The sequence below is a fragment of the Pimephales promelas genome, chromosome 7, assembly GCF_988280905.1.
Source record: "Pimephales promelas chromosome 7, fPimPro1.hap1.1, whole genome shotgun sequence".
In the NCBI taxonomy this organism is placed as follows: Eukaryota; Metazoa; Chordata; class Actinopteri; order Cypriniformes; family Leuciscidae; genus Pimephales; species Pimephales promelas.
Window position 1 is genome coordinate 40,315,041 of NC_142775.1, and position 23,439 is coordinate 40,338,479.

Below are 23,439 nucleotides of genomic sequence, written 5' to 3' on the forward strand. Positions count from 1 at the left end.
GATTCAATCATCAGAAACTCAAAATAATAAGTTATCTGAACTAAATAAATTATTTAAGTTAATTTGACTAAAGAAAAAATGTTGTGATAACAAATCTTGAAAATATATATTTTTTTTTTACAGTGAGTTGAGAATTAAAGATGTTGTTCGGTTGTTATTTAACTTAAATTTAAATAAAAGATGTTGTTCGGCTGCAGTACCAAACGCTACCACTAGATGAAATTCGTCTCCCATTCATTTCCGACGTTCTCATTTTTGCAATTTTGCTCATTTTTGCCCATTTAACCTGTTTGAATCATGGCCATGATTTTTTTTTTCTGTGTTGACATAGCAAGTGCTTTAACCTTTTTTCCAGCTTCATGCATTCTGTTTTTATCAACAGTCGGACATACCTCTGTCAAATATTGCTTTCCACCTACTGTTTTAAACACCGTAGCTGCAGACGTACAATAAGTGCATAATCAAAAATGACAGAATTTTTATTTAATTTCAAATAAATTAATGTACTATATTTTAGTACATTATACTAAATTATAATGTACTAAAATTATGATACTAAATTATAGTATATGATACTATCATATACTGATCATAGGTTATGATACTAAATTATATTTTTGCAGTAGTTATAATTTTTTTTTTTATGCAAGACCTGAAAATTAATAGAAACTGATAGGTCTTGAGTGGTTTGGATCATAGACTGAAGACCTGTTTTCTGAAGAGTAAAAAACGTTTAAAAAATTCACTTAAAAGTTCTAGAATTTTAAAAAAAAAATTTTGTTATGAAAAATGCACAAAAATACTATTTCCAAAGCCATACATCTAAACAAGTTTTGTTCCAAATTTGAGGTTGATATCTCAAAAAATGAACTTATTACGTACGTTTTGTTTGGGCGCAGTACCAAACGCTTCCACTAGATGAAACTTGACCTTGAGTGTGACTATTCTTCTCAGGACCATTTAACCTTTTATTCCTTTTAATATTAATATCATTTAACCTTTTTTTAATTTTATTTAACCTTTTATTTAAAGAAATTTAGTCAAAATGATTGTCTGTGATTGAGATTTTGAACTGAAAGCAGAACATTTGTCACAAGAATTTGCAGAAAAATACAAGTTTATTAGGTTAAAACATCACCCCAAAAATAACACTGTTTAAATACATGTAACATACGAGTATAAAATGTGGAAAATAAATGCAAGAAGGTAAACATTTGTGGTAAAGTTACTATAATATTTCTGATGAATGTTTTTATCCCTCCTCCACTGTAAAAACACAAGTCCAGTAAACGCTTACCAGTAAAAATAGTAGATTAACAATTGTTCAAAAAGAGCATCTTCTGTGATAAACCATTGCTTTGTGCTCATACGAAATTATTATTTTCATTTTTGTAGGCACGAAAGTGAAGTTGTGGTGTGTGCTGTAAGAATATCCGTGATACAGTACCGTCACTAGGATGTGCTGGTGTGTCATATTCCCATCCGCTACACCACTAACACACACAACTGCAATCAATGTACATTTATAAAATACAAAATGTAAAACTCTGATGTGCGTCAACATGCCGTCCGTGATGGTCTTCCTCACATGAATCCAGAGCTGGAGGAGGAGACACATGAGAATGGAGTTAGATTGAAGAAGCACACAGATGCAACACGTTCAGATGTTTACGATGCTTTTCCCGATAGCTATTTTACGCGCAGATAATGTTTTATAGCAGAGGCTGTGACATTAAAGGGGTGGTTCAGGATTTTGGACATCGGGCCTCATTTACAAGTTAGCCTGGGTGTTGTTTACCAGTGGAGACGGTTTTTTAAAATGTTCATCTAGTCGTTCCAGTTGCATCGTTCGCCGGTGCTAGGCTAGCGCGAGTCAACGCTAGCCTGCCATTAAAAATATTTTTGTATTCTCTTAATTGTGACTTTATTCTCAAAATTTTAATGTCTTGTAATGTTTCAACTTAAATCATGAAATATTTATATTTAATTACGGGCTTCCGTAATTAACCGTTTAATTTGTTTAATTCTTAATGTTTTAATTTTTTTTAATTCCATTTTATTTTTATATATTCCATTTTAATGGTTTAAATCAAATATATATATATATATATATATATATATATATGAAGAGTTCAGATGCAAAAACCTCTAAATGCCATTTGAAATTTTCTTCTTTAATGATGATTTTTATCAAACTTGTATATTTAAGTTCAGTAATTTCACTTAAATAAAAATTAATAGGTAATTATCATTGCCATTTAAGTGAAATTACTGAACTTAAATATACAAGCTTGATACAAATCATCATTAAAGAAGAAAATTTCAAATGGCATTTAGAGGCTTTTGCATCTGAACTCTTCATATATATATATATATATATATATATATATATATATATATATATATATATATATATATATATAAATAATCAATTTCATAAAACGACTTGATTTATTAATTTGCATACAATAATAGGGCCCTATTAATTTTGAGTTTGAGTTTTTTTAGTTAATTTTGAGTTGAGTTTTAAAATTTTTCTGGTAATCAAATTCACGATTTTTTACAGTCGACACCGATTAATAATTCCTCAGGAACTGTGATAAACATGACACAAAATACCGTATGTTGGTCGGTTAATTGATAAGCAAGAAAAAAAATATTTGTTTTTTAATATGTAAGCCTATTTTTCTTAAAAGGCAGGATATTGTAAATAATGCTTAATGCCAAATTGATGTTAATCACATTTGAGGGGTTTAATTACATTTTTTTTATCTTATTATTTAGTGTAGTGTAAATATCTAACATCAACTACTTATAATAAATTACATTCCCTGCTTTTTCACTGTTCATCTTATTTCCGCATGTCTGCTTATTTTATAGTGTTTTCAGCAGGCCAATTTTCCCCAAAACAGTCCAAATTTATGACAACAATAAATCACGAGTCACATTTAGATTTAGTTTGGCTGAAGTCGCGTCGAGGCTGTGCGTTCAGGACATCTTCAAACCTGTAGGGCTGCCAAAATGGCTGAAAAGCCCAATAATTTCTTAAATATCAGCCAAATTAGAATTATAATCGAATTCTAAAATTTTAGAGGAAAAAAAGGTACTGTATTGCCTCTTATGTCCACAAGAGGGCGCACGTGAGTAATATAAACCAAATAAAGCATTGCATCTTTTATTGAAATTCAATTGTCCGAGTGCAAAATGAATGGGAGTCTATGGGGCAGGACGGCTAAATGTCTCGTTCACCCGATTGCCGTTTAGTTGAGAAATCTCAGATTTGATTGTAGGTTTTGCAAGTTGGCTTATAGACAAAAGATGATATCCTGAGAAAAGTGGATTTTGAGGCGTGTTGCTCCTTGTCATGTGAGCGCCCCCATGTGGAGCCCGAGTGGAACTGCAGCCCGAGCCGTTCTCTCTGTTCATACTCACTTCTTGCGGTCTTTGTCCTTCTTGTTGTTGGTGCTGGCGTTGAGGGCCTGGGCCTGCAGGAGCTCGGTGGCGGCCCTGCGCTTGCTGAAGGCGCTCATCTCGTCCTCCAGACTCCTGCGCTTCTCCTCCAGCTTGCTCTTCTCATCCGCATGCAGGCGCTTCAGCTGCTCGAACTTACCCTGCAACTGCACCGCCACAGAGTCTTTTATTTAATGCTAAAAATGTTTTCAATTACAAAAATACAAATATCATATACAGGTGGAACTCGAAAAATTAGATCATGGTGCAAAAGTTCATTTATTTCAGTAATTCAACTTAAAAGGTGAAACTAATATTTTATATAGACTCAAATGCAAAGTGAGATATTTCAAGCCTGTATTTGTTATAATTTTGATGATTATGACTTACAGCTTATGAAAACCCCAATATTGTGAAAAGATTTTCATATCATTCGTGTAAGAAAAACATCTATATTTAAAACTTTATCGACTAAAATAACTAGCTTTCGATTTACGTCTAAAGAGCAACAGCTTGACAGACGCGGGTCCTCGGTGTGTGTTTGAACCGCGAGAGGCGGCGAAAGCCGTCAGTACGTTGTGCATCAAGACGATATTTTTTAATATTTCTTTTGTGACGTCAGAAATATCAAACCGTGTTTTTGAGACTGTCTTTGGTTCATTGTAGTTTTAAGCAGAAAATACTCAGCAATGCTGTCCACTTATCAACTTACACATGGTGTGTGTTAAAGCAGTAGTTCACTTTAAAAAAAAAAACTTTTGCTGATAATTTACTCACCCCCATGTCATCCAAGATGTCCATGTCTTTCTTTCTTCGGTCGAAAAGAAATTAAGGTTTTTGATGAAAACATTTCAGCATTTTTCTCCATATAATGGACTTCAATGGGGACCAAACGGTTCAAGGTCCAAATGAGAGTTTCAGTGCAGCTTCAAAGGGCTTTAAACGACACCAGACGATGAATAAGGGTCTTATCATGCGAAACGATCACTCATTTAATAAATAATTAACAAAGTTTAAGTTTTATAAGCTCAAATGCTCGCCTTGCTCTGTTCTGTGATGCGCGTTCGTGACTCTCCAGTTCAAACTCAAAATTAACGAATCTTTTTTCGAGTCATGACTCGAAGGGTCCTTGATAAGACCCGTATTCATCGTCTGGTGTCGTTTAAAGTCCTTTGAACAGTTTGCACTGAAACTCTCATTTGGACCTTGAACCGTTTGGACCCCATTGAAGTCCATTATATGGAGAAAATCCTGGAAAACCTTAATTTCTTTTCGACTGAAGAAAGAAAGACATAAAAATCTTGGTTGACATGGGGGTGAGTAAATTATCAGCAAAAGTTATTTTTAAAAGTGAACAACTCCTTTAAAGCGTATTAAAAACACCACATACACACATAAACAACATTGAACGCTGGACTTTAACATTAATAACCCAGTCATGAATGTCGTACCTCTCTCTCCGCGTCTTTCAGCTCGGCCTCTTTCTCTTTCACTCTCTGGACGAACGTCTGTCGCATTTCTTCCTCTCGTCTCTGCAACTCGCCCAGGAACTCCTGCCGCTTCGCCTCGTACGTCTGCTGAAGACTGATGTGGAGAAAACACTTCAACACACAGCACTTCAGTCATACAATATCAGCAGTGAACCTCACGATTCGATTCGATCACAATTCTAATGCATCTCAATGATCTGTTGTTGTTAATCACGTAAAACTGTAATAAAACTAGTCAGTAGACACTGAATCAGCCGGTCTGACTTTAATACAGTCTGTCCATGCAGAACAAAACTTGTATAAATCTCTAAATAAGTCATGCATCTCACACTCATTATGTACTAATATATATATCAATACGTTTCAATTAGAAGTCGTCGATATTGATATTTTCTGATAGGATTATGACTTTATTTCTATAGCGCTTTATACAATAGAAATTGTTTCAAAGTAAGAATGCAAAATTCAATTTCAATTTATGCTGTAAAGTGGCTCGAAAAAAGCAAGTGTCGTTATTCAGTTCAGTTTAATTAAAGGCAAAACAAAGAATATTGTGCTGATGTTTTTAATTATAAACAAGCTTAGAATAGGACCCTTATTTTGAAATATTGACACTGACTACTTTAAGTTGCTCATTTACTTGGCATTAATGCCAATTAATTAATGACAATTCATTGATTATAAACGGAGTCTGTAGAGAGTGCGACTGAATTAAAACATGCAGCGTTTACATTTATTTTGATAAATCACCACCTTTTGCATTTACATTTATTTAATTAGCAGTTTTTATCCAAAGTGACTTACAAATGAGGAGTGAATAATCAAAAAACAAAACAAAAAAAGAGTTTTTTATTCATCCCCAATTTTAAGATCTCTTATTTTAGTACTTTAAAGACTTTTATTATGTTATTTAAGATTTTTAATGGATTTAAATTTGATAATCCATTAATAAAAATAAATAAAAAATAAGTTATAGGAATAACTAGTAATAGTTATTCTGTCCCCAAATTTAAAACAACTTCAAATATTCATGAAGACTTTTGTTATGCCATTTAAAACATTTGATGCTGTAAATGTGACCAAACTGAATTTAAGACTTTTTAAAGTCTTCTTAAAATTTTAAAACTCTCTCTTTGTGGCCTTTAAATCACTGAGGGTCTCGCTAAGAAAACCAACAAGGCCATTAGTAGAGAATCTGGTTCTCCAAGTGTGTGTGTGTGTGTGTGTGTGTGAGAGAGTTCAGGGTGATTTTCTGGCTTCTGTTTTGAAAAGCCGAGAAGAAATGTGTGGAATGTCCTTGTGACGGAGGTTAAGCAAACAGTTCCCATGCTCCCTTCTCCAAAACTCCTCATTAGTGGTTACACAACACTGGCATCTTAGTTTTCCTAGCATGCATATTAAGGAAATTATATTTGATTAAAGAACAAAAGTTAACGCACTTTAAAAACATGTCATTTCATTCCAATAAAAGATGCAATGCTTGATTTGGTTTATATATTTGCGTGCGCCCTCTTGTGGGCATAAGAGACAAATTCTATAATCCAAGATTGCCGCCACCATGTGACGTCATAATATGCAAATTAGATGGGAAAATGTAATCCCTACATAATCTTTGGGCCATCCTTAATATTTCTCTAATTTACAGAAAGTCTCTATCTTTTATCACTTTTAAGATATAGCCTTCTGAAATTAAGATTAAAATAATAAAATTAACTCTAAAGGGTTAAGAACGAAATTTGAATTTTCCGCCATCTTGGCAGCCGTAGTGAGCAGCCGCTGTGATTCGCTGGGTCACCTGACGGGTTTGCACTCGGGGTCGGTGTCTTTGAAGCCCATCTCCTCCAGCTTGCAGCGTCTGTAAAGCTCGTAGTGGCGCGTGTGTGTCTGTTCCCGCAGGTCCTCCATGTTCACGCAGATCAACATCTCGCGCAGCTTCACGAAGTCGCAGTGGTTCTCGTTCTCCACTGGAAGACAAACGCGCAGGCGGTTACGAGAGCACGAGGTCATTGTATCCTGCAGCATCTCAAAATAAGAAACAAAACAATGATATCATGATCAGGGCACGTGCGTTCTCGTTGGCTGAGATTCGCAAGGGGTTATTATCAATATTGACCATGACTGTTACTTATGTGAAAAAATCCTGTTCGATCTTTAAAACATAAGTGTTCATTGGATCAATTGAAAAATTGATTTTCCAAGACTTTTCCATTTTCAACACCAAATACAGGCAAATCCACGGACAGCTAACAGGCATTAGGACGAGCGTAGATAGGCGCTTAAATCAGCAATATTCCTGATGATTTATTTGCGTGAGATTAACACACTCGACTCGCCAAATGTGTGTACAAATTAACTTTGGCGGGAAACGCTGTCCAATCAGAAGCCGGTTTGGTGTTTCTATGTTTACTCCCTATGTTTACTTTCAAAAATTGATCAGACCGACCAACGCATGTTTCGAAAACGAAAATAGGGAATCGATTTTAACAAAAAAAATTTTTACCAAAAATGTGTGTTTTGTGGACAGATCAGTACAGCACACAGAACATGTGGATGTTGGAAAATAATAATATGTTTTCTGTTCACCAAATGCTTTTTAATATTCGCTATTACTTCAATGCAGTGTTGGGTGTAACTATAATTAGTAAGTAATTAGTTACTGTTATTTAATTACTTTTCCCTTGAAAATGTAAAGTAAGGGATTACTCCTAATTTATCTGTAATTTAATTACAGTTACTTCTGATGTAATTGAGGTAAATACTGTGTATAGATCAATCCGATGTCACAGCGATTCATATGATTTTATGAGGTGTCTAAATATTACGACCGCACTCGTACAAATTCATATGAATTATTGTAAAATATGTATGAAAAAGGTGTGAAATGTCATGAGATCAGACATAAAACAATAGTGGGTTTAACATCAAAATGTATTGTCTGATGTTAAAAAGAATGTTTTTATAATATAACCTTCTCCTTGGTCAGTTTGAGGATAATTCATGCAATTTTAAAGTGTTTATTTGAAAGAATTAAAACAGATTCATGTCTATCCTTGTATTATTCAGCTGGTTGAGATTGATATGGGATTTTGAAAGTAATTAGTAATTAAAAGTAAATAAATACGTTTTAGAGAGAGTAATTAGTACAGTAATCTAATTACACTGTTGAAGAGGTAACTAGTAATTAATTACTTTTTTAGAGTAACTTACCCAACACTGCTTCAATGCAAGTGAACAAGCGCGCTGTTATTTGTTGCGTAGTGACGTGTGTGTTACAGTAAGCCAGAAATGCGCAGATTCTGCAATACGCTGTATTTAATATATCATGAGGATCACGAGTTGCGCTAAATCCGCGCAGATTTGGCTTGCACGAACTCAGGTGTTGATTGTACGCCTGATTGGCTCGTGATTGGCGGGAAATGCTGTCCAAAGTTAATTTTTACACACATTTGGCGAGTCGAGTGTGTTAATCTCAATCCCTGAATGTTGCGCTCCTGTTTGTCATCGTGCAGAAACTTCACGCCAATAAATCATCGGGAATATTGCTTGAATTGACTTGAGCGCCTCTTTACGCTCGTCCTAACGCCTGTTAGGTGTCCGTGGATTTGCCTGTATTTGGTGTTGGAAATGGAAACGTCTTTAGATGGAAAATCGATTTTACAATCAATTCAATGAACACTTACTGACCGAATTTTCATTTTTGGGTGAGCTAACCCCAAGTTTAAGAGCGTTCATGTAATCGCACTCGTTTTGTAATCAAAGCCTCACCCTGCACGACTCCCCAGGGATACTGCCTCGCCTTGACCATCTTGTTTCCGATGTTCACCTCCTCCGTACTGCCAACAACAGCAAACGGGAGATGACCCTGGAAGAGCAAGCAAAACAAGGACACTTAAAACACACTATCCTTCAGTTTTAAAGGGTCGTGAAACACTTTCTGTCAATCTCTGCACATCAGAGAAGCATTTACTAATCTAAACTTTAGGACAAAAGTGGTTTTAAATCTTAAATTATTCACGAGACGGCGCGTCCTTTTCCTATTAATTATTCACAACAGCACGTGTTGCTTTCCTGTCACAGATGCAGCGAAAATCGTTAATTCAAATTAAATTGCCTTTGCTAATAGACGAGGTTGACGGAAGTTAGACACATTTATTCAAGAGAATGTCGAATATTGTGATGCGTCTGGAAATAAGTCAGAAAGATGTGAGAAATAGTCTTTGTACAGTCTTAAGTGTATTGATTGAACTTTTCTTCATGGTCTAGTATTAAAAAAAAGTGCAATATCGAATCGCAATACTAAGAAAATCGCAATACATATCGTAACATAAAGTATTGAATCAGGCCTAATATACATGCAAATATTTCTTAAATATGTATTTATTTTAGTGAGATCTTCAGAACTCACATTCATCGCTGTGTTGATCTTCGCCACCGTTTCATCATCAATCGGGAACTGGTAGATCTGCACGCCGTTGCTGACCAGCTCGCTCATGATCTTGATCTTGAACTTGTGTAACTCGCTCTTGGAGATGGTGTCGGCTTTAGCGATGACGGGAATGATGTTGACCTGAGGAACAGGAGCATGTAAATATCACTTTTTGAGGGATAGCAAAAACGCACCAGTTCTGTGTGTGCCCCTTTAAATGCAAATGAGCCGCTGCTACCGGCACAGGAGGCGGAGCTACAAGACTGTGACATGAACATTTCTAAAACTTTTAACCTTTTATGTTCAAACCGGAGTCAGATAAATATGTGACACCATGTAGACAACATTTCTGAATGGTTAGTTGATGAATTTATGTAGCTGATTAGCATATTCTGTCATAATAATCAATAAATCGTGTTCCGGGGGCGGGGTTTATGTAAATTTTAAGGGTTAGTGATGTCACTAGCTCGTGTAGTTCTACCAGCCGTTTGTTGTAGTCCTTAAAAAGTGATTTCTCCCTTTGCTTTGAACCTTGAACCTCGTAACTTTTTCAAACTAAGTAAAGTTAGAAAAGCTTTGGCTGTTAGTTTCAAACGCATTTGTGTAAAACATGACGGTCTAACCTTACTGTCCAGCTTCTTCATCGTGACCAGATCCAAGGATTTGAGCGAGTGTCCCGAGGGAGCGATGAAGTACAGGCAGGCGTGGATCCTGGAGTCGTGGTAGTTATGGAGAGAGCGCTTGATCTTCAGCTCCTCTTGTAAGTACGACTCAAACTGTGTGTCGATGTAATCCACTATGTGCTGGTAACTGGGAGAGAGAGAGGCAGAGCTTCAATATAAGCACAAATGCTTTAGTTTTTTTGTTCTTAAATATGATTTTTCATTATTTACAATCATTCACTTTTAATGTACTACAACAATGGTGCATCACTATCAAATAACAAAAAGTGCATCCAAATACAATTGCACAATTCGAAACACTCTCCCGTCTATGTAAACACAAACTTTTATTTTTGATGTGATTAAAATGAGATAAATCGTGCAGATATAAAAGTGCATGTTAACTTACTTTTTTCTCGCAATTCTGAGTTTTTCCCACAATTCTGACTTTTTTCTCACAATTACGAGTTTATCTCATAATTCGGACTTTTTTCGCGTAATTACAAGTTTACATCCCACAATTCAGACTTTTTTCTCGCAATTCTGACTTTTTTCTCACAATTACGAGTTTATTTCCCACAATTCTGACTCTTTTCTAGTGATAACGAATTTACATCCCACAATTCTGACTTTTTTTCTCGTAATTACGAGTTTACATCCCACAATTCTGACTTTTTTTCTCGCAATTACGAGTTTATCCCACAATTCGGACTTTTTTCTCGTAATTACGAGTTTATCCCACAATTCTGACTTTTTTCTCACAATTACGAGTTTATTTCCCACAATTCGGACTTTTTTCTCGTAATTACGAGTTTATCCCACAATTCTGACTTTTTTCTCACAATTACGAGTTTATTTCCCACAATTCGGACTTTTTTTCTCGTAATTACGAGTTTATCTCACAATTCTGACTTTTTTCTCGTAATTACAAGTTTACATCCCACAATTCTGACTTTTTTCTTGCAATTCTGAGTTAATTTCCCACAATTCTGACTTTTTTCTCACAATTACGAGTTTATCCCACAATTCGGACTTTTTTCTCGTAATTACGAGTTTATCCCACAATTCTGACTTTTTTCTCGTAATTACAAGTTTACATCCCACAATTCGGACTTTTTTCTCACAATTACGAGTTTATTTCCCACAATTCTGACTTTTTTCTCGCAATTCTGAGTTTATTTTCTCACAATTCTGACTTTTTTCTCGTAATTACGAGTTTATCCCACAATTCTGACTTTTTTTTTCGTAATTACAAGTTTACATCCCACAATTCTGACTTTTTTCCCACAATTCTGACTTTTTTCTCACAATTACGAGTTTATTTCCTACAATTCTGACTTTTTCTCACAATTACGAGTTTACATCCCACAATTCTGACTTTTTTCTTGCAATTACGAGTTCATATCCCTAAATTCTGACTTTAAGATGAATTAAGAAGAAAATCGTGCAGATATAAAAGTGCATGTTAACATACGTAACGTTATTAATGTTATAACAGGACTGACCTCTCCTGCTTGTTCATCTGATCGCCAAAGCCGACGGTGTTAACCACAGTGAGCTTCAGACGGACATTACTCTCCTGAAGATCGTACGTCTGCGCTCGCAACTTCACCTTCGGTTCAAAATGAGAAGACTCGAAATTCTCAAAATTGGTGTTGAAAAGCGTGTCCATCAATGTTGATTTGCCAATCCCCGTTTCGCCTGGGAAAAAGAAAGATTTACGATATAAATGCTGCTGATTTCATAAGTATTATTTACTGTATGCACTCATATTCACGACACAGATCGTGTTCAGGGTGGACGTGAATGCTTGAAGTCACAGCAATATCGAAGCTTGTTTCTGCCACGGAATACAGTAAAAATGGTAATTGCGACTTTTTATCTCACAATTGCGCTTTTTTTTCTTAGTATCGCGATACAAACTCATAATTCTGACTTTTTTCCTCGCAATTGCGAATTTTATTTCCTTCTGAATCTGACTGTTTTCTCAGAATTTATAAAAATTCTTACTTTTTTCTCACGAATTCTGAGTTTATTTCCCACAATTCTGACTTTTTTCTCGCAATTCTGAGTTTATTTCCCACAGTTCCAACCTTTTTCTTGCAATTCTGACTTTATTTCCCACAATTCTGACTTTTTTCTCGCAATTCCGAGTTTATATACCACAATGAGTTTATTTCCACCAATTCTGACTTTTTTCTCGTAATTACAAGTTTACATCCCACAATTCTGACTTTTTTTCTCGCAATTATGAGTTTATTTCCCACAATTCTGACTTTTTTCTCGTAATTACAAGTTTACATCCTACAATTCTGACTTTTTTTCTCGCAATTATGAGTTTATTTCCCACAATTCTGACTTTTTTCTCGTAATTACGAGTTTACATCCCACAATTCTATCTTTTTTTTCTCGCAATTCTGAGTTTATTTCCCACAATTCTGACTTTTTTTCTCACAATTACAAGTTTACATCCCACAATTCTGACTTTTTTCTCGTAATTACGAGTTTACATCCCACAATTCTATCTTTTTTTTCTCGCAATTCTGAGTTTATTTCCCACAATTCTGACTTTTTTCTCGTAATTACGAGTTTACATCCCACAATTCTCTTTTTTTTCTCGCAATTCTGAGTTTATTTCCCACAATTCTGACTTTTTTTCTCACAATTACAAGTTTACATCCCACAATTCTGACTTTTTTATTGTAATTACAACTTTACATCCCACAATTCGGACTTTTTTCTCGTAATTACGAGTTTACATCCCATAATTCTATCTTTTTTTTCTTGCAATTCTGAGTTTATTTCCCACAATTCTGACTTTTTTCTCACAATTACGAGTTAACGTTAACACAGGCCTTTGTGTTCAGCGGTAAAAATGTGAAATCAGTCCATTCTGTTATTGCTTTACATCTTAAAATCTAATTTAAATACAACTGCTCAAGCTACATGTGTGTAGCATCTTTGTTTAGATCGTGAATTCAGTGGTTGCCTCTAATTTCAAATGGCTACAGATTTTGTCAAAGGCCTGTAACATAACACATAAACAACAAATAAATTTAATTAAAGAAGAAAAAAATCACTAATTGCTAATTTGCTTGTAATTTTTTTTTTAAATTGGTCGTGAAAAATTATGATCATTGCATGTTGTTTTCTATCAATTGCAAGTTTATATTCCAAGCCAGAAACAAGCGATCACTGACCATAAAAATAATTAGCCTACTTTCCAATGCAATTTTGGCATCTGTCAATCAATTCAAACTATTTAAACACATCTCTTGTACAGTCATTATTCTTACCAATGCAGAGGATGTTGAAGCAGAATCCCTGACTCGTGGACTTGTTCACCAGCTGATCTGGCAGACTGTCAAAGCCAACATGGCCTGATAGAGCCAGCGGACGGGCGTTCTTGTCCTGGGAGATACGAGTGAGAGAGAACATGACGAGAACGCAGTGTTGGAAACCAAAAGAGCGCTTCAAGCTGCTTTACAAATCATTCTAACATGTCTCTATCAGATTGACCCCAATTATCATAACTCATACTTTACAGTTTTACATCTTTCAATTTGACAAAAATTGGTCTCATTGCCTTCATCAGGCATACAAACATTCAAACTCAATCGCTTTTAAAATATTCACATGATGACCAATCAATGTAAAGATCCATTTGCAACCAATTAGGCTAACTAACCCCACATCATCATCACATCTTTCCATTTTAATAGGTTCTCAATGTGGTATCAGACTTCTAGATCTGCTGAATATTCCATATAACTATAGATGTATAACAATAATTGATTTTAAGGATGCACCGATATGAAAATATTGCCCGATATAGTTAATTTCTTTATATTGGAAAGCCGATAACCAGTATATTGGACGATAAATCTAAATGCACATTTTTATATAATTTGTGAGAGCCTGATTGAAAAAAAAAAGATAAAAAAGTCTCATTATGCAGACAATATGACAGACTAGCGATGCACTTTACTGTATTTTACTTTTTTTTTAAAGTGATTCGCATCATATTTCAAGCAATTCAAACTAAGCCATCATGTTGAACAGTGCGAATCTGAAGTGTCTCAGCTGAAGGATATAATCCATCATTTAATGGCTTTAATATATCAGCCAAGTTTTAAACATTAAAAATGAACATAAAGCCTGGGCAATTTGATAGTGTTATGGTGGCCAATATATTGTGCAATGTGCATCCCTAATTGCTTTAACATAAAACGTCAAATATCCCTAACAGGTTAATAAATCCACTGGCTTGTATACTTCTTTAATAAATAAATAAATAAATAAAAATAAACATCAAATGAAATATTATCAACTGTTTCCAATATTGATAATAAATGAGTATCAAATCATCATATTACAGTGATTTATGAAGGATCATGTGACACTAAACACTGGAGTAATGATGCCTGAAAATTTAGCTGTGCATCGCGGAAATAAATTATATTTTAAAGTACATTCAAATAGAAAAAACATTCTTTTAAATTTGAATAATATTTTTCAATATTAGCCTGCTGTTTTTGCATTTTTGATCAAATATGCAGCCTTAATGAGCACAAGACTGCGTTCGAAATTCACATTAAAAATAGTAATGTTTACAAACTTTTAATGGTACGTATTTAGATTCCTCATTCAGATTCATACATCATATACATGTATTCAAATGGTTAAATCAGAAAACTCTACTCGAATCGATTATTGGGATGTTTTGTATTTCGATTAACGATGAATAAATTTGTTTAGGTTTTTTATTCAGATTCATAAATCAGATACATGTATTAAAATAGATAGCCTAATTTAGATAACTCTATTCGAATCGATTAATCGGATTTTTGCATTCATGTTGTTTGTATAAAAGAGGAACGCGCGCGCCAGTCAGTGAAATAGTTGAGCGCAGGTCCAGACACTCCCAAGCGCGCTCACGCCAACTCACTCCCACTGTCACAAACTTCACACAGTCATAGAAACAAGAAAAGAGTCAGAACCTGGAATATGTGGATCTCAAACATACCATCTGTCGAACCACATCAGAGGATGCCATTAGCGCGCAGGAAAATTGCAAATATTTGGTGAAATTTCGGTTCTCTTTCGGGTGAAAGTCAAAAGTTGCTGTGACCCGCCTCGGCTCGTCCAAATAATTCCAGCTGACACACCACTGGGAACATCTGCGCTACCATTTCGCAGTTTTTGAGAGGGTTTTGTCTGAATTTTAATCGACATAGTAAAACGACTTCATATGCCACATATTTTAGCGAGCACTTTCATTAACCTTTACAACATTTTTACCCAAATAAAAGCTACAACGCATTGTCGACTTCATTAAATATTACCTCTACTATTCAGCATATTCTCAACCCCCCCCTTGTCCCAGCAAAGTGGTACGTTCCAAGTACGGACTCACCCTGAGTGCTGTAGAGATGTAACTGGAAGCCATTTTGGCTCAACCCGAAGCCGCCAGCAGTGTTGACGCCGAGCTCGTTTGAGCCAGAATGAAGGTTCTAGTACTCCAGTTTCACATTAGTGATTCTATTCTCCCAAGAGGAGTTGCTAGGATGCAAACATCATTATAAGCTCTACCGACCCCTATCTGACACACTGCATACATTACTCAATCTCATCTACAAAGACGCCCGGAGAAACGATTTATCGATGTCCGATGACGTTAATTTATTCAATCGCGGCTTATGTATATAAATATAAAACATGATATAATGGCGACGGGGTGCACGCAAGAATCCGTTCTGGACTTTCTATTGGAAAACGGGGGGCGTGTGAAAAACAAGGACTTGATAGCGCATTTCAAAGTCTTCCTAAGCAGTGAAAATACGAAGCGAGCCGTGTTAAAAGAGAGATTTAAGCGTTTTGTGGACAATATCGCGTATGTTAAGCAGGAAAACGGGGAGAAAGTGGTGTGTTTGAAGAAGAAGTACAGATACGCGGAGATACGGAGCGGGCGCGCGCAGGATGAGAAGCCCGATGATGTGGATGATGATGATGAAGAAGACATCAATAAAGGATTGAAAGCGTTGCAGTTAGGAGAGAACGTCAATGTTAAGGCAGAAACGGGTGAAAAACATGATCTGAATATAAAATCTGAGGTGCACGCAGGCGCTGTTACTGTGAGAGATGCTGAATGTGAGGAGGTGTGTGTGTCAGACATCGCACTGATCGAGAAAGACAGTTCTTCCGTTTCTCACTGTGATCTCTCAGAGGGATCAAATGATAATGATAGCAAAACAAGTGTTCCAGAGCTTTCCAATGCCCAGCCAACCGGACAGCCGGAATCTAGGGCAGGAGAACTGGAGTTGAAGGCTACAGTTGGCAAAGCTTGCGTCACATCATCATCATCATCATCATCCCAGGTCATCACTATTCGCCGGAGAACATCGAGGGGATCTCAGCGCAGTTTGCTGGGCTCTTCTGAGGATGGTGCACAGCCACATGATGGACAGTCTGAGGAGGCCAGCACCCCGAAAGGCAGCCGCAAGAACTTCATAGAGTTGATGAAGAGCAGTTCTCCACAGGTGAGACTGACTGCTGCAAATGCTTGCAATATAATGCATATAATGTGTAATACAAATGCACTTAATGCATATGCACATCATAATGCAAATGCAATGTAAATGTACAAAATGAATATGATGTAAATAATTAATATAAAACATAATATAAATGTTCATAATGCACATACTATATAATATAAATGCATATAATGTATAATGCAAATGCAGAAATTATAATACATGTAATATGAATGCACATGAAGCATTAATGTATAATCGAAGCATATATAATGTAAATGCACATAATGCATTTAATATTTAATGAAAATGCAAATACTGTTATATAAAATGATCAAAATGATGTAATATATAATGCAAATGCACATAAAGCATGTAATGTATACCATATATATAATCCAAATGCACATAATGCATATAATATATAATGAAAATGAAAATACTGTGATGCATGTAATATTTAATCCAAATGCATATAATATAATCCAAATGCAGATAATGCATATTAATATATAATGAAAATGCAAATACTGTAATGCATATAATATATAATGCAAATGCACTTATTGTAATGCATAATAACATAATACGAATACAATACAATACAATACAATTTTATTTGTAAAGCACATTTAAAACAACCGAGGTTTGCCAAAGTGCTGAACACGGAAATAATTTGCACATAAGAATGCACATAAAGCATTGAATATGCAATCTCAATGCACGTACTGTAGTCAAGTCAAGTCACATTTATTTATATAGCGCTTTTTACAATACAGATTGTATCAAAGCAGCTTCACAGTAATGCATAATGCAAATGCATGTACTGTAATATATAATACGAATGCACGTAAAGCATATAATATATAATGCAAATGCACGTACTGTAATCCATATAATATAATCAAAATGCATATAATATATAATGCAAATATTTGTATTTTCATTATATATTAAATGCATCACAGTATTTGGATTTTTATTATATATGCATTATGTGCATTATGGATTATATATATATATATATATATATATATATAATAAGCATAAAGCATGTAATGTATAACATATGTATATATATATTTAATCCAAATGCACATAATGCATATAATATATAATTAAAATCCAAATACTGTGATGCATAATGCATATATAATGCAAATGCATGTACTGTAATATATAATACGAATGCACGTAAAGCATATAATATATAATGCAAACATACTGTAATCCATAATAACATATAATACAAACGCACATAAAGCATTTAATATGTAATCTAAATTCACGTATTGTAATGCATAATGCTAATAATGCATCTAATATATAATGCAAATGCACATGCATATAATATATAATGTGTACATGTAATACACATGCAGGTGAGGCGCTCACTGGTGCATCGCAGCCACGGCCACACGTCCTGCAGAAACAGTGAGTTCAGATCGTCGTCTGTGGAGGAGGACTGTGCGTCGGTAACCTTAGACCCGCTGGAGCACGAGTGGATGATGTGTTCGGCAGATGGGGAATGGGACAGTCTCCAGCGGCTGCTCGTGTGTGAACCCACACTCATCTCCAAGAGGGACTTCGTGACCGGCTTCATGTGTCTGCACTGGGCGGCCAAGCAAGGCAAACTCGAGCTCTTCGCAAAGCTGGTGGATTTCGCCAAGCGGAACAACGTGTGCATCGACGTCAACGCGCGGTCGAGCGCCGGCTACACACCCCTGCACCTCGCGGCCATGCACAATCACGTCGAGGTCGTGAAGCTCCTGGTCGGGGCTTACGATGCCGACGTCGACGTGAGGGATTACAGCGGGAGGAAAGCGTCTCAGTACCTGAAAGACACCGTCACAGGGGACATTAAAGACATCATAGGGGACTGTGCGCACTCGGATATGGAGAACGCGTCGGGAGCCGGACGATGGAAGCTTCCCAGAGTCCTTCCATCAAACCTGAACCCGCTTCGGCTGCTGAACCACCCCGAGGAGATCGCAGGAGATGCCAAACCCAGGTCTCTGTACCGGAAGTCGTCCATCGGGCGGATCCGGCTCCAGAGGAACCGCTTCAAAACGCAGATCGTTCACAGCACTTCATTCAGGGAGAGCGAGGAGGGAGAGGATTCGCTCAAGAGCCCGGTCAAATCCAGGCCCGTGTCAAATCTCTTCGGCTGAGATGGGAGTATAATAGATGCAAATTATGCAAATCAGCAGCCTGATAGGTTTATGTCTGACGGCGTGATTTAGGTGTTTTGGTTACACTTTATTTAACCCTCAGGTGCTCTTCGTTTCGGAGTCACACTTGTTATCTTCCCGGTCAAAAGTGACCGGACACCTAAAAATTAGGGCTGTGCAAAAGTTAATTGCGATTAATCGCATCCAAAATAAAAGTCTGTGTTTACATAATATATTTGTGTGTAACTGTATATAATTATTTTGTATATATAAATACCTATGCATGCATGTATATATTTAAGAATTATTTGCGCATATATATAAATACATAATCTATATTATATACATATAAATATTTTATATATGAATAACACATTTTCTTGAATATATACATGCATGTGTGTGTATTTATATATACAAAATAATTATATACAGCACACACAAATATATAATGTTAACACAGACTTTTATTTTGGATGCGATTAATCGCAATTAATTTTTGCACAGCCCTACTAAAAATTAAACTTTCTCCATCCCAGTAAAACCAATGCAATTTTTTTTTTGTTCTATAATATTTATTTCTTTTTAATTTAGTATTTTGAGACAATTTAATTGAATTTATTAATATTTATGGTTTATTTTTGCCATGGAAAAATACATATGTTTTTCTATATATATATTATTTTTTTCAAAAAAAATATTAATGCAGTATTTTAGTTTAATATAGAGTCTAGGCCTTCAGAAAAAAATATTTTTTGAAGAAAATTAGCACCATCTGGTTACAGTATAGAGAAAAGGCGTAGAATCATGGTGTAACCACTAGATGGCATGTACAGCTCTCTATGGAGAGGCATGTGAATTCCCCAGATGTTTATTGTTGGTGGATTTGAATATATAGTTGAAACAATCTCAAAAACTATTTCTTATTAAAAAAAAAATGACAAAAAACAAAAATTCCCAATTTTTTTTTTTCATTTTTTTGCAATTTCCCATTAATTTCCTATGGGGGTCATTTTTGACCGAAGAGCACAAGTGTGACTATTTTTTTTACGACTACTTAGCATGCTCGGATCATGACCTCAATTTTTTTTTGTGTGTTTACATACCCAATGCCATAAAAGTCACCAAGTTTCGTAACATTCCGATGAAGCTGTGATTTTTTAAATTTCAAAACAGAAAATTTTTCGGTCAGAAATGACCGAAGAGCACCTGAGGGTTAAAGAGTCCCCTTGTGGTGAAAATCAAGTTTTTAATGTGGTGTCGAACTGCAGTGAACCAAAGACAGTCTTAAAAACACGGTTTGGTGTTTCTGTCGTCACAAACGACCTTGTAACCAATCAGATCAACGTGTGATCACCAACCTGTGGATCTCTGAGTGAGTGGAGGCGGGGCTCATTTGCATATTCATAGAATCGCGTATACTAAATGAGGCGACACAGCAAGCAGTTTTGAGTCCAAATGCAACCCAGACGACTAAACAAGGCAACATTTGGGCTGTCAATTAAAATTGAATAGACGTTTAAACCATAGCCCAAAAATAGACTAGTTATCAATACATTTAAATATCATTAAATATGTCATTTTGGTGATCAAAGATTAACAATTATTGAGTGCAGGAGCAGTTTAAAGCCTATGTATAAAGTTATTCATAATGTATATTATTATAATGCATAGTATCATGAATAATTGTTACAAAAGTTAAAATAAATTATAATATTTGCTAATCTAAAATGCTGGTTTTAATGCATTTATTATAATGTATTATTATACCGGTGGTTACAATGCAATCATACAGTGCAATGAGATGCATAATTAAATACTGTTATAATGCATTATATAAAGGCTTTAAGTGAAGTGCTGCTGTATTTTAAAATAAAAATAAGATTAAACTAAACTTTTTAATAAAAATAAGCAGAAAAGCACTGAATTGATTAACATAAAGACTAATATAATTTAAAAAAAATATTTAAATAGATAATGCATCTAACACCGTGGTATTATAGTGAGTAGAAAAAAAAAACACAAAAATAGAAACTATTTTTTACATATTTCATTTTTTCACAGTATAAATTGGGTTTTTACACATGAGAATATATGCGGAGCTGCCTTTTAAATTACCAGGAACTGAAACGATTTTTAATGCAATCATCACTTTCAACAAAATTATGCACGACTATTTTAGGGAACACTTTATTTTACAGTGTCCATGTAATAACAGTAAATTATGCATAATAACATGCAACTATCCCTCAACCAAACCTTACAAAATAGTAAGGACATGTAGTTGCTTAATATTACTCAGTACTGAAATATATAATTACACTGCTACAATGACACCTTAAAATAAAGTGTAACCCTATTTTATTTGAACGACTTTGTAATGAACATGTAAATATTTCTAGATTATTTCTGAATTCATCTCCACGGATGCACTTTGTGTTTGTGTTGCGTGTGATTGTCCTGTTGAAGGTGCCGTGCCTTTAATCTTCCAAACAATCAACATGCATTCAGACTGTTATCCTATAAGTGTGTGTTTGTGCGGAAGCGTATTGGATTCACTTGAGGAAAAACAATCTACTCTGTTTTTCTGAATTAACGAGTTTAATTATCTCAGAATTATGAGAATTTTTCACAGAAAAAAGTTTTTGCACTGTTTTTCTGAATTAACAAGTTAATTATGTCAGAATTACGAGATATTTTTCGTAAAAAAAAGGTTTTACTCTGTTTTTCTGAATAAACGAGTTAATTATCTCAGAATTACGAGATATTTTTTCACGGAAAAAAATTTTTGCTCTGTTTTTCTGAATTAACAAGTTAATTATCTCAGAATTACGAGATAATTTTTCACCGAAAAAAGTTTTTGCTCTGTTTTTCTGAATTAACGAGTTAATTATGTCAGAATTACGAGATATTTTTTGTGAAAAAAGGTTTTACTCTGTTTTTCTGAATTAACGAGTTAATTATCTCAGAATTACAAGATATTTTTCGTGAAAAAAGGTTTTACTCTGTTTTTCTGAATTAACGAGTTAATTATCTCAGAATTACGAGATATTTTTCTTGATAAAAGGTTTTACTCTGTTTTTCTGAATTAACAAGTTAATTTTCTCAGAATTACGAGATAATTTTTCGTGAAAAAAGGTTTTACTCTGTTTTTCTGAATTAACAAGTTTATTATCTCAGAATTACGAGATAATTTTTCACTGAAAAAAGTTTTTTCTCTGTTTTTCTGAATTAACGAGTTAATTATGTCAGAATTACGAGATAATTTTTCACGGAAAAAAGGTTTTGCTCTGTTTTTCTGAATTACCGAGTTAATTATGTCAGAATTACGAGATATTTTTCGTGAAAAAAGGTTTTACTCTGTTTTTCTGAATTAACAAGTTTATTATCTCAGAATTACGAGATAATTTTTCACAGAAAAAAGTTTTTTCTCTGTTTTTCTGAATTAACGAGTTAATTATGTCAGAATTACGAGATAATTTTTCACAGAAAAAAGCAGAGCAAAACTTTTTTTCATGAAAAATTATCTCGTAATATGATATAATTAACTCGTTAATTAAGAAAAACAGAGTCGATTTTTCCCTCAAGTAAATGCGATAGGCTTCCATGTGTGTCGTAGCGACGTTTAAAAAGCTGCTTTAAGAGAGTGTGTAATTCCAGGACCAGTTACTGTTACCCAATGCACTTTTAGCTGATCACATGTACAAATCTTCATGATATTATTAGACCTCCAATAGAAAACTAATCCCAAATGTGTCTTTAAAGTGCCTTTGTTGATAATGAAATGGATGTTTTAGGCACGTGTCATTTTAAAATATCCAGAAATACACACGCACATATATATGTATAAAGATCCTTCCAACTAGATGTTTACATTTCCTGCAGACAGTGTGAGTGTTTGTGTCTCGTGATGTTTTGCTCATTCATGTCTGAACAAACGCTGAAGTTTTGAGCAAATAAACTGAGGAATGACACTGAAGTTTACTGTGAGTTCATTATTCAGGATCTGATCAGATGTTTTACAGGATATGTTGAGGATGGAAGTCCATTAGACAAGAAGTTTAAAACAAAATGCTTTGCAATGTAAAAAAAATATGTTTGAAAGTAATTACAGGATAAAAGCCTCAAACATCACATCATCGGTCATGTGACACACAGGTCATGAGTTAACACACACCAGGCACACTCTAAAAAATGCTGGGTTGTTTTAACCCAATTTTGGGTCAAATATGGACAAACCCGAAATGTTGGGTTAAAAATGTAATGTAAAAATTTAACCCAACGGCTGGGTTAGTCCATATTTGACCCAAAGTTGGGTTAAAACAACCCAGCATTTTTTAGAGTGCAGATTAAACTCCATAATCTGAGCGGCAGGATCAGAAATGAACACAAAACACCTTATAATACTCTACTATTGTACAAATGTCAAATCAATGCTGTAAAATTCACTCATTTTTGGATCAAATTCTTGAATCCAGGCTTTTTTCCCATTAGAAAGAAGCATTTTTTAAGAGAAAAAATCTCCTGGATCCGTCGCTGTTAACAGAGATTTGCAGAAGATTAACATTGTTTCTCGATCTGCTGACGTGCAGAGTTTGAGTTTAGTCTTATTTCAACATCAGACCTCATAAACTTCCACTTTGCATATAATCGGTGAGAATTAGTCAGAAATAAGAATGATGCATCGACTTTTCTGTCCACCAA

The 23,439-nt window shown here is 34.8% G+C and overlaps 2 protein-coding genes across 3 annotated transcripts; one reads left to right on the top strand and one right to left on the bottom strand.

Moving 5' to 3' along the window:
* Positions 1–1,099: 1,099 nt before the first annotated feature.
* On the bottom strand, positions 1,100–15,214 carry septin10 (septin 10). Of its 2 annotated transcripts, XM_039670002.2 has the most exons (10): positions 15,055–15,214; positions 13,325–13,439; positions 11,534–11,729; positions 9,990–10,176; positions 9,346–9,507; positions 8,706–8,802; positions 6,736–6,904; positions 4,902–5,034; positions 3,433–3,617; positions 1,100–1,600 (listed from the first exon to the last, which is right to left on the bottom strand). In XM_039670002.2, the coding sequence occupies exons 1-10, from the start codon at positions 15,082–15,084 to the stop codon at positions 1,585–1,587; spliced, it is 1,290 nt and encodes a 429-aa protein (XP_039525936.1). In that variant the 5' UTR covers positions 15,085–15,214; the 3' UTR covers positions 1,100–1,584. The 2 variants fall into 2 exon arrangements, with proteins under 2 accessions (XP_039525936.1, XP_088989618.1); XM_089133492.1 differs by lacking the exon at positions 1,100–1,600 and having other exon boundaries at positions 3,429–3,617.
* A 363-nt stretch (positions 15,215–15,577) lies between these two features.
* sowahca (sosondowah ankyrin repeat domain family Ca) lies at positions 15,578–18,871 on the top strand. Its single transcript, XM_039670001.2, has 2 exons — positions 15,578–16,567; positions 17,947–18,871. The coding sequence occupies exons 1-2, from the start codon at positions 15,728–15,730 to the stop codon at positions 18,733–18,735; spliced, it is 1,629 nt and encodes a 542-aa protein (XP_039525935.2). The 5' UTR covers positions 15,578–15,727; the 3' UTR covers positions 18,736–18,871.
* Positions 18,872–23,439: the final 4,568 nt, after the last annotated feature.

Coding starts and splice junctions, on each gene's coding strand:
- sowahca (XM_039670001.2), top strand. CDS start 15,728: ATGTATATAAATATAAAACATGATATAATGGCGACGGGGTGCACGCAA. Junction 16,568..17,946: donor TGAAGAGCAGTTCTCCACAG/GTGAGACTGACT, acceptor ATACACATGCAG/GTGAGGCGCTCACTGGTGCA.
- septin10 (XM_039670002.2), bottom strand. CDS start 15,084: ATGGCATCCTCTGATGTGGTTCGACAGATG. Junction 10,177..11,533: donor CAGATGAACAAGCAGGAGAG/GTCAGTCCTGTT, acceptor TCTCTCTCCCAG/TTACCAGCACATAGTGGATT. Junction 6,905..8,705: donor TCCCTGGGGAGTCGTGCAGG/GTGAGGCTTTGA, acceptor TTTGTCTTCCAG/TGGAGAACGAGAACCACTGC.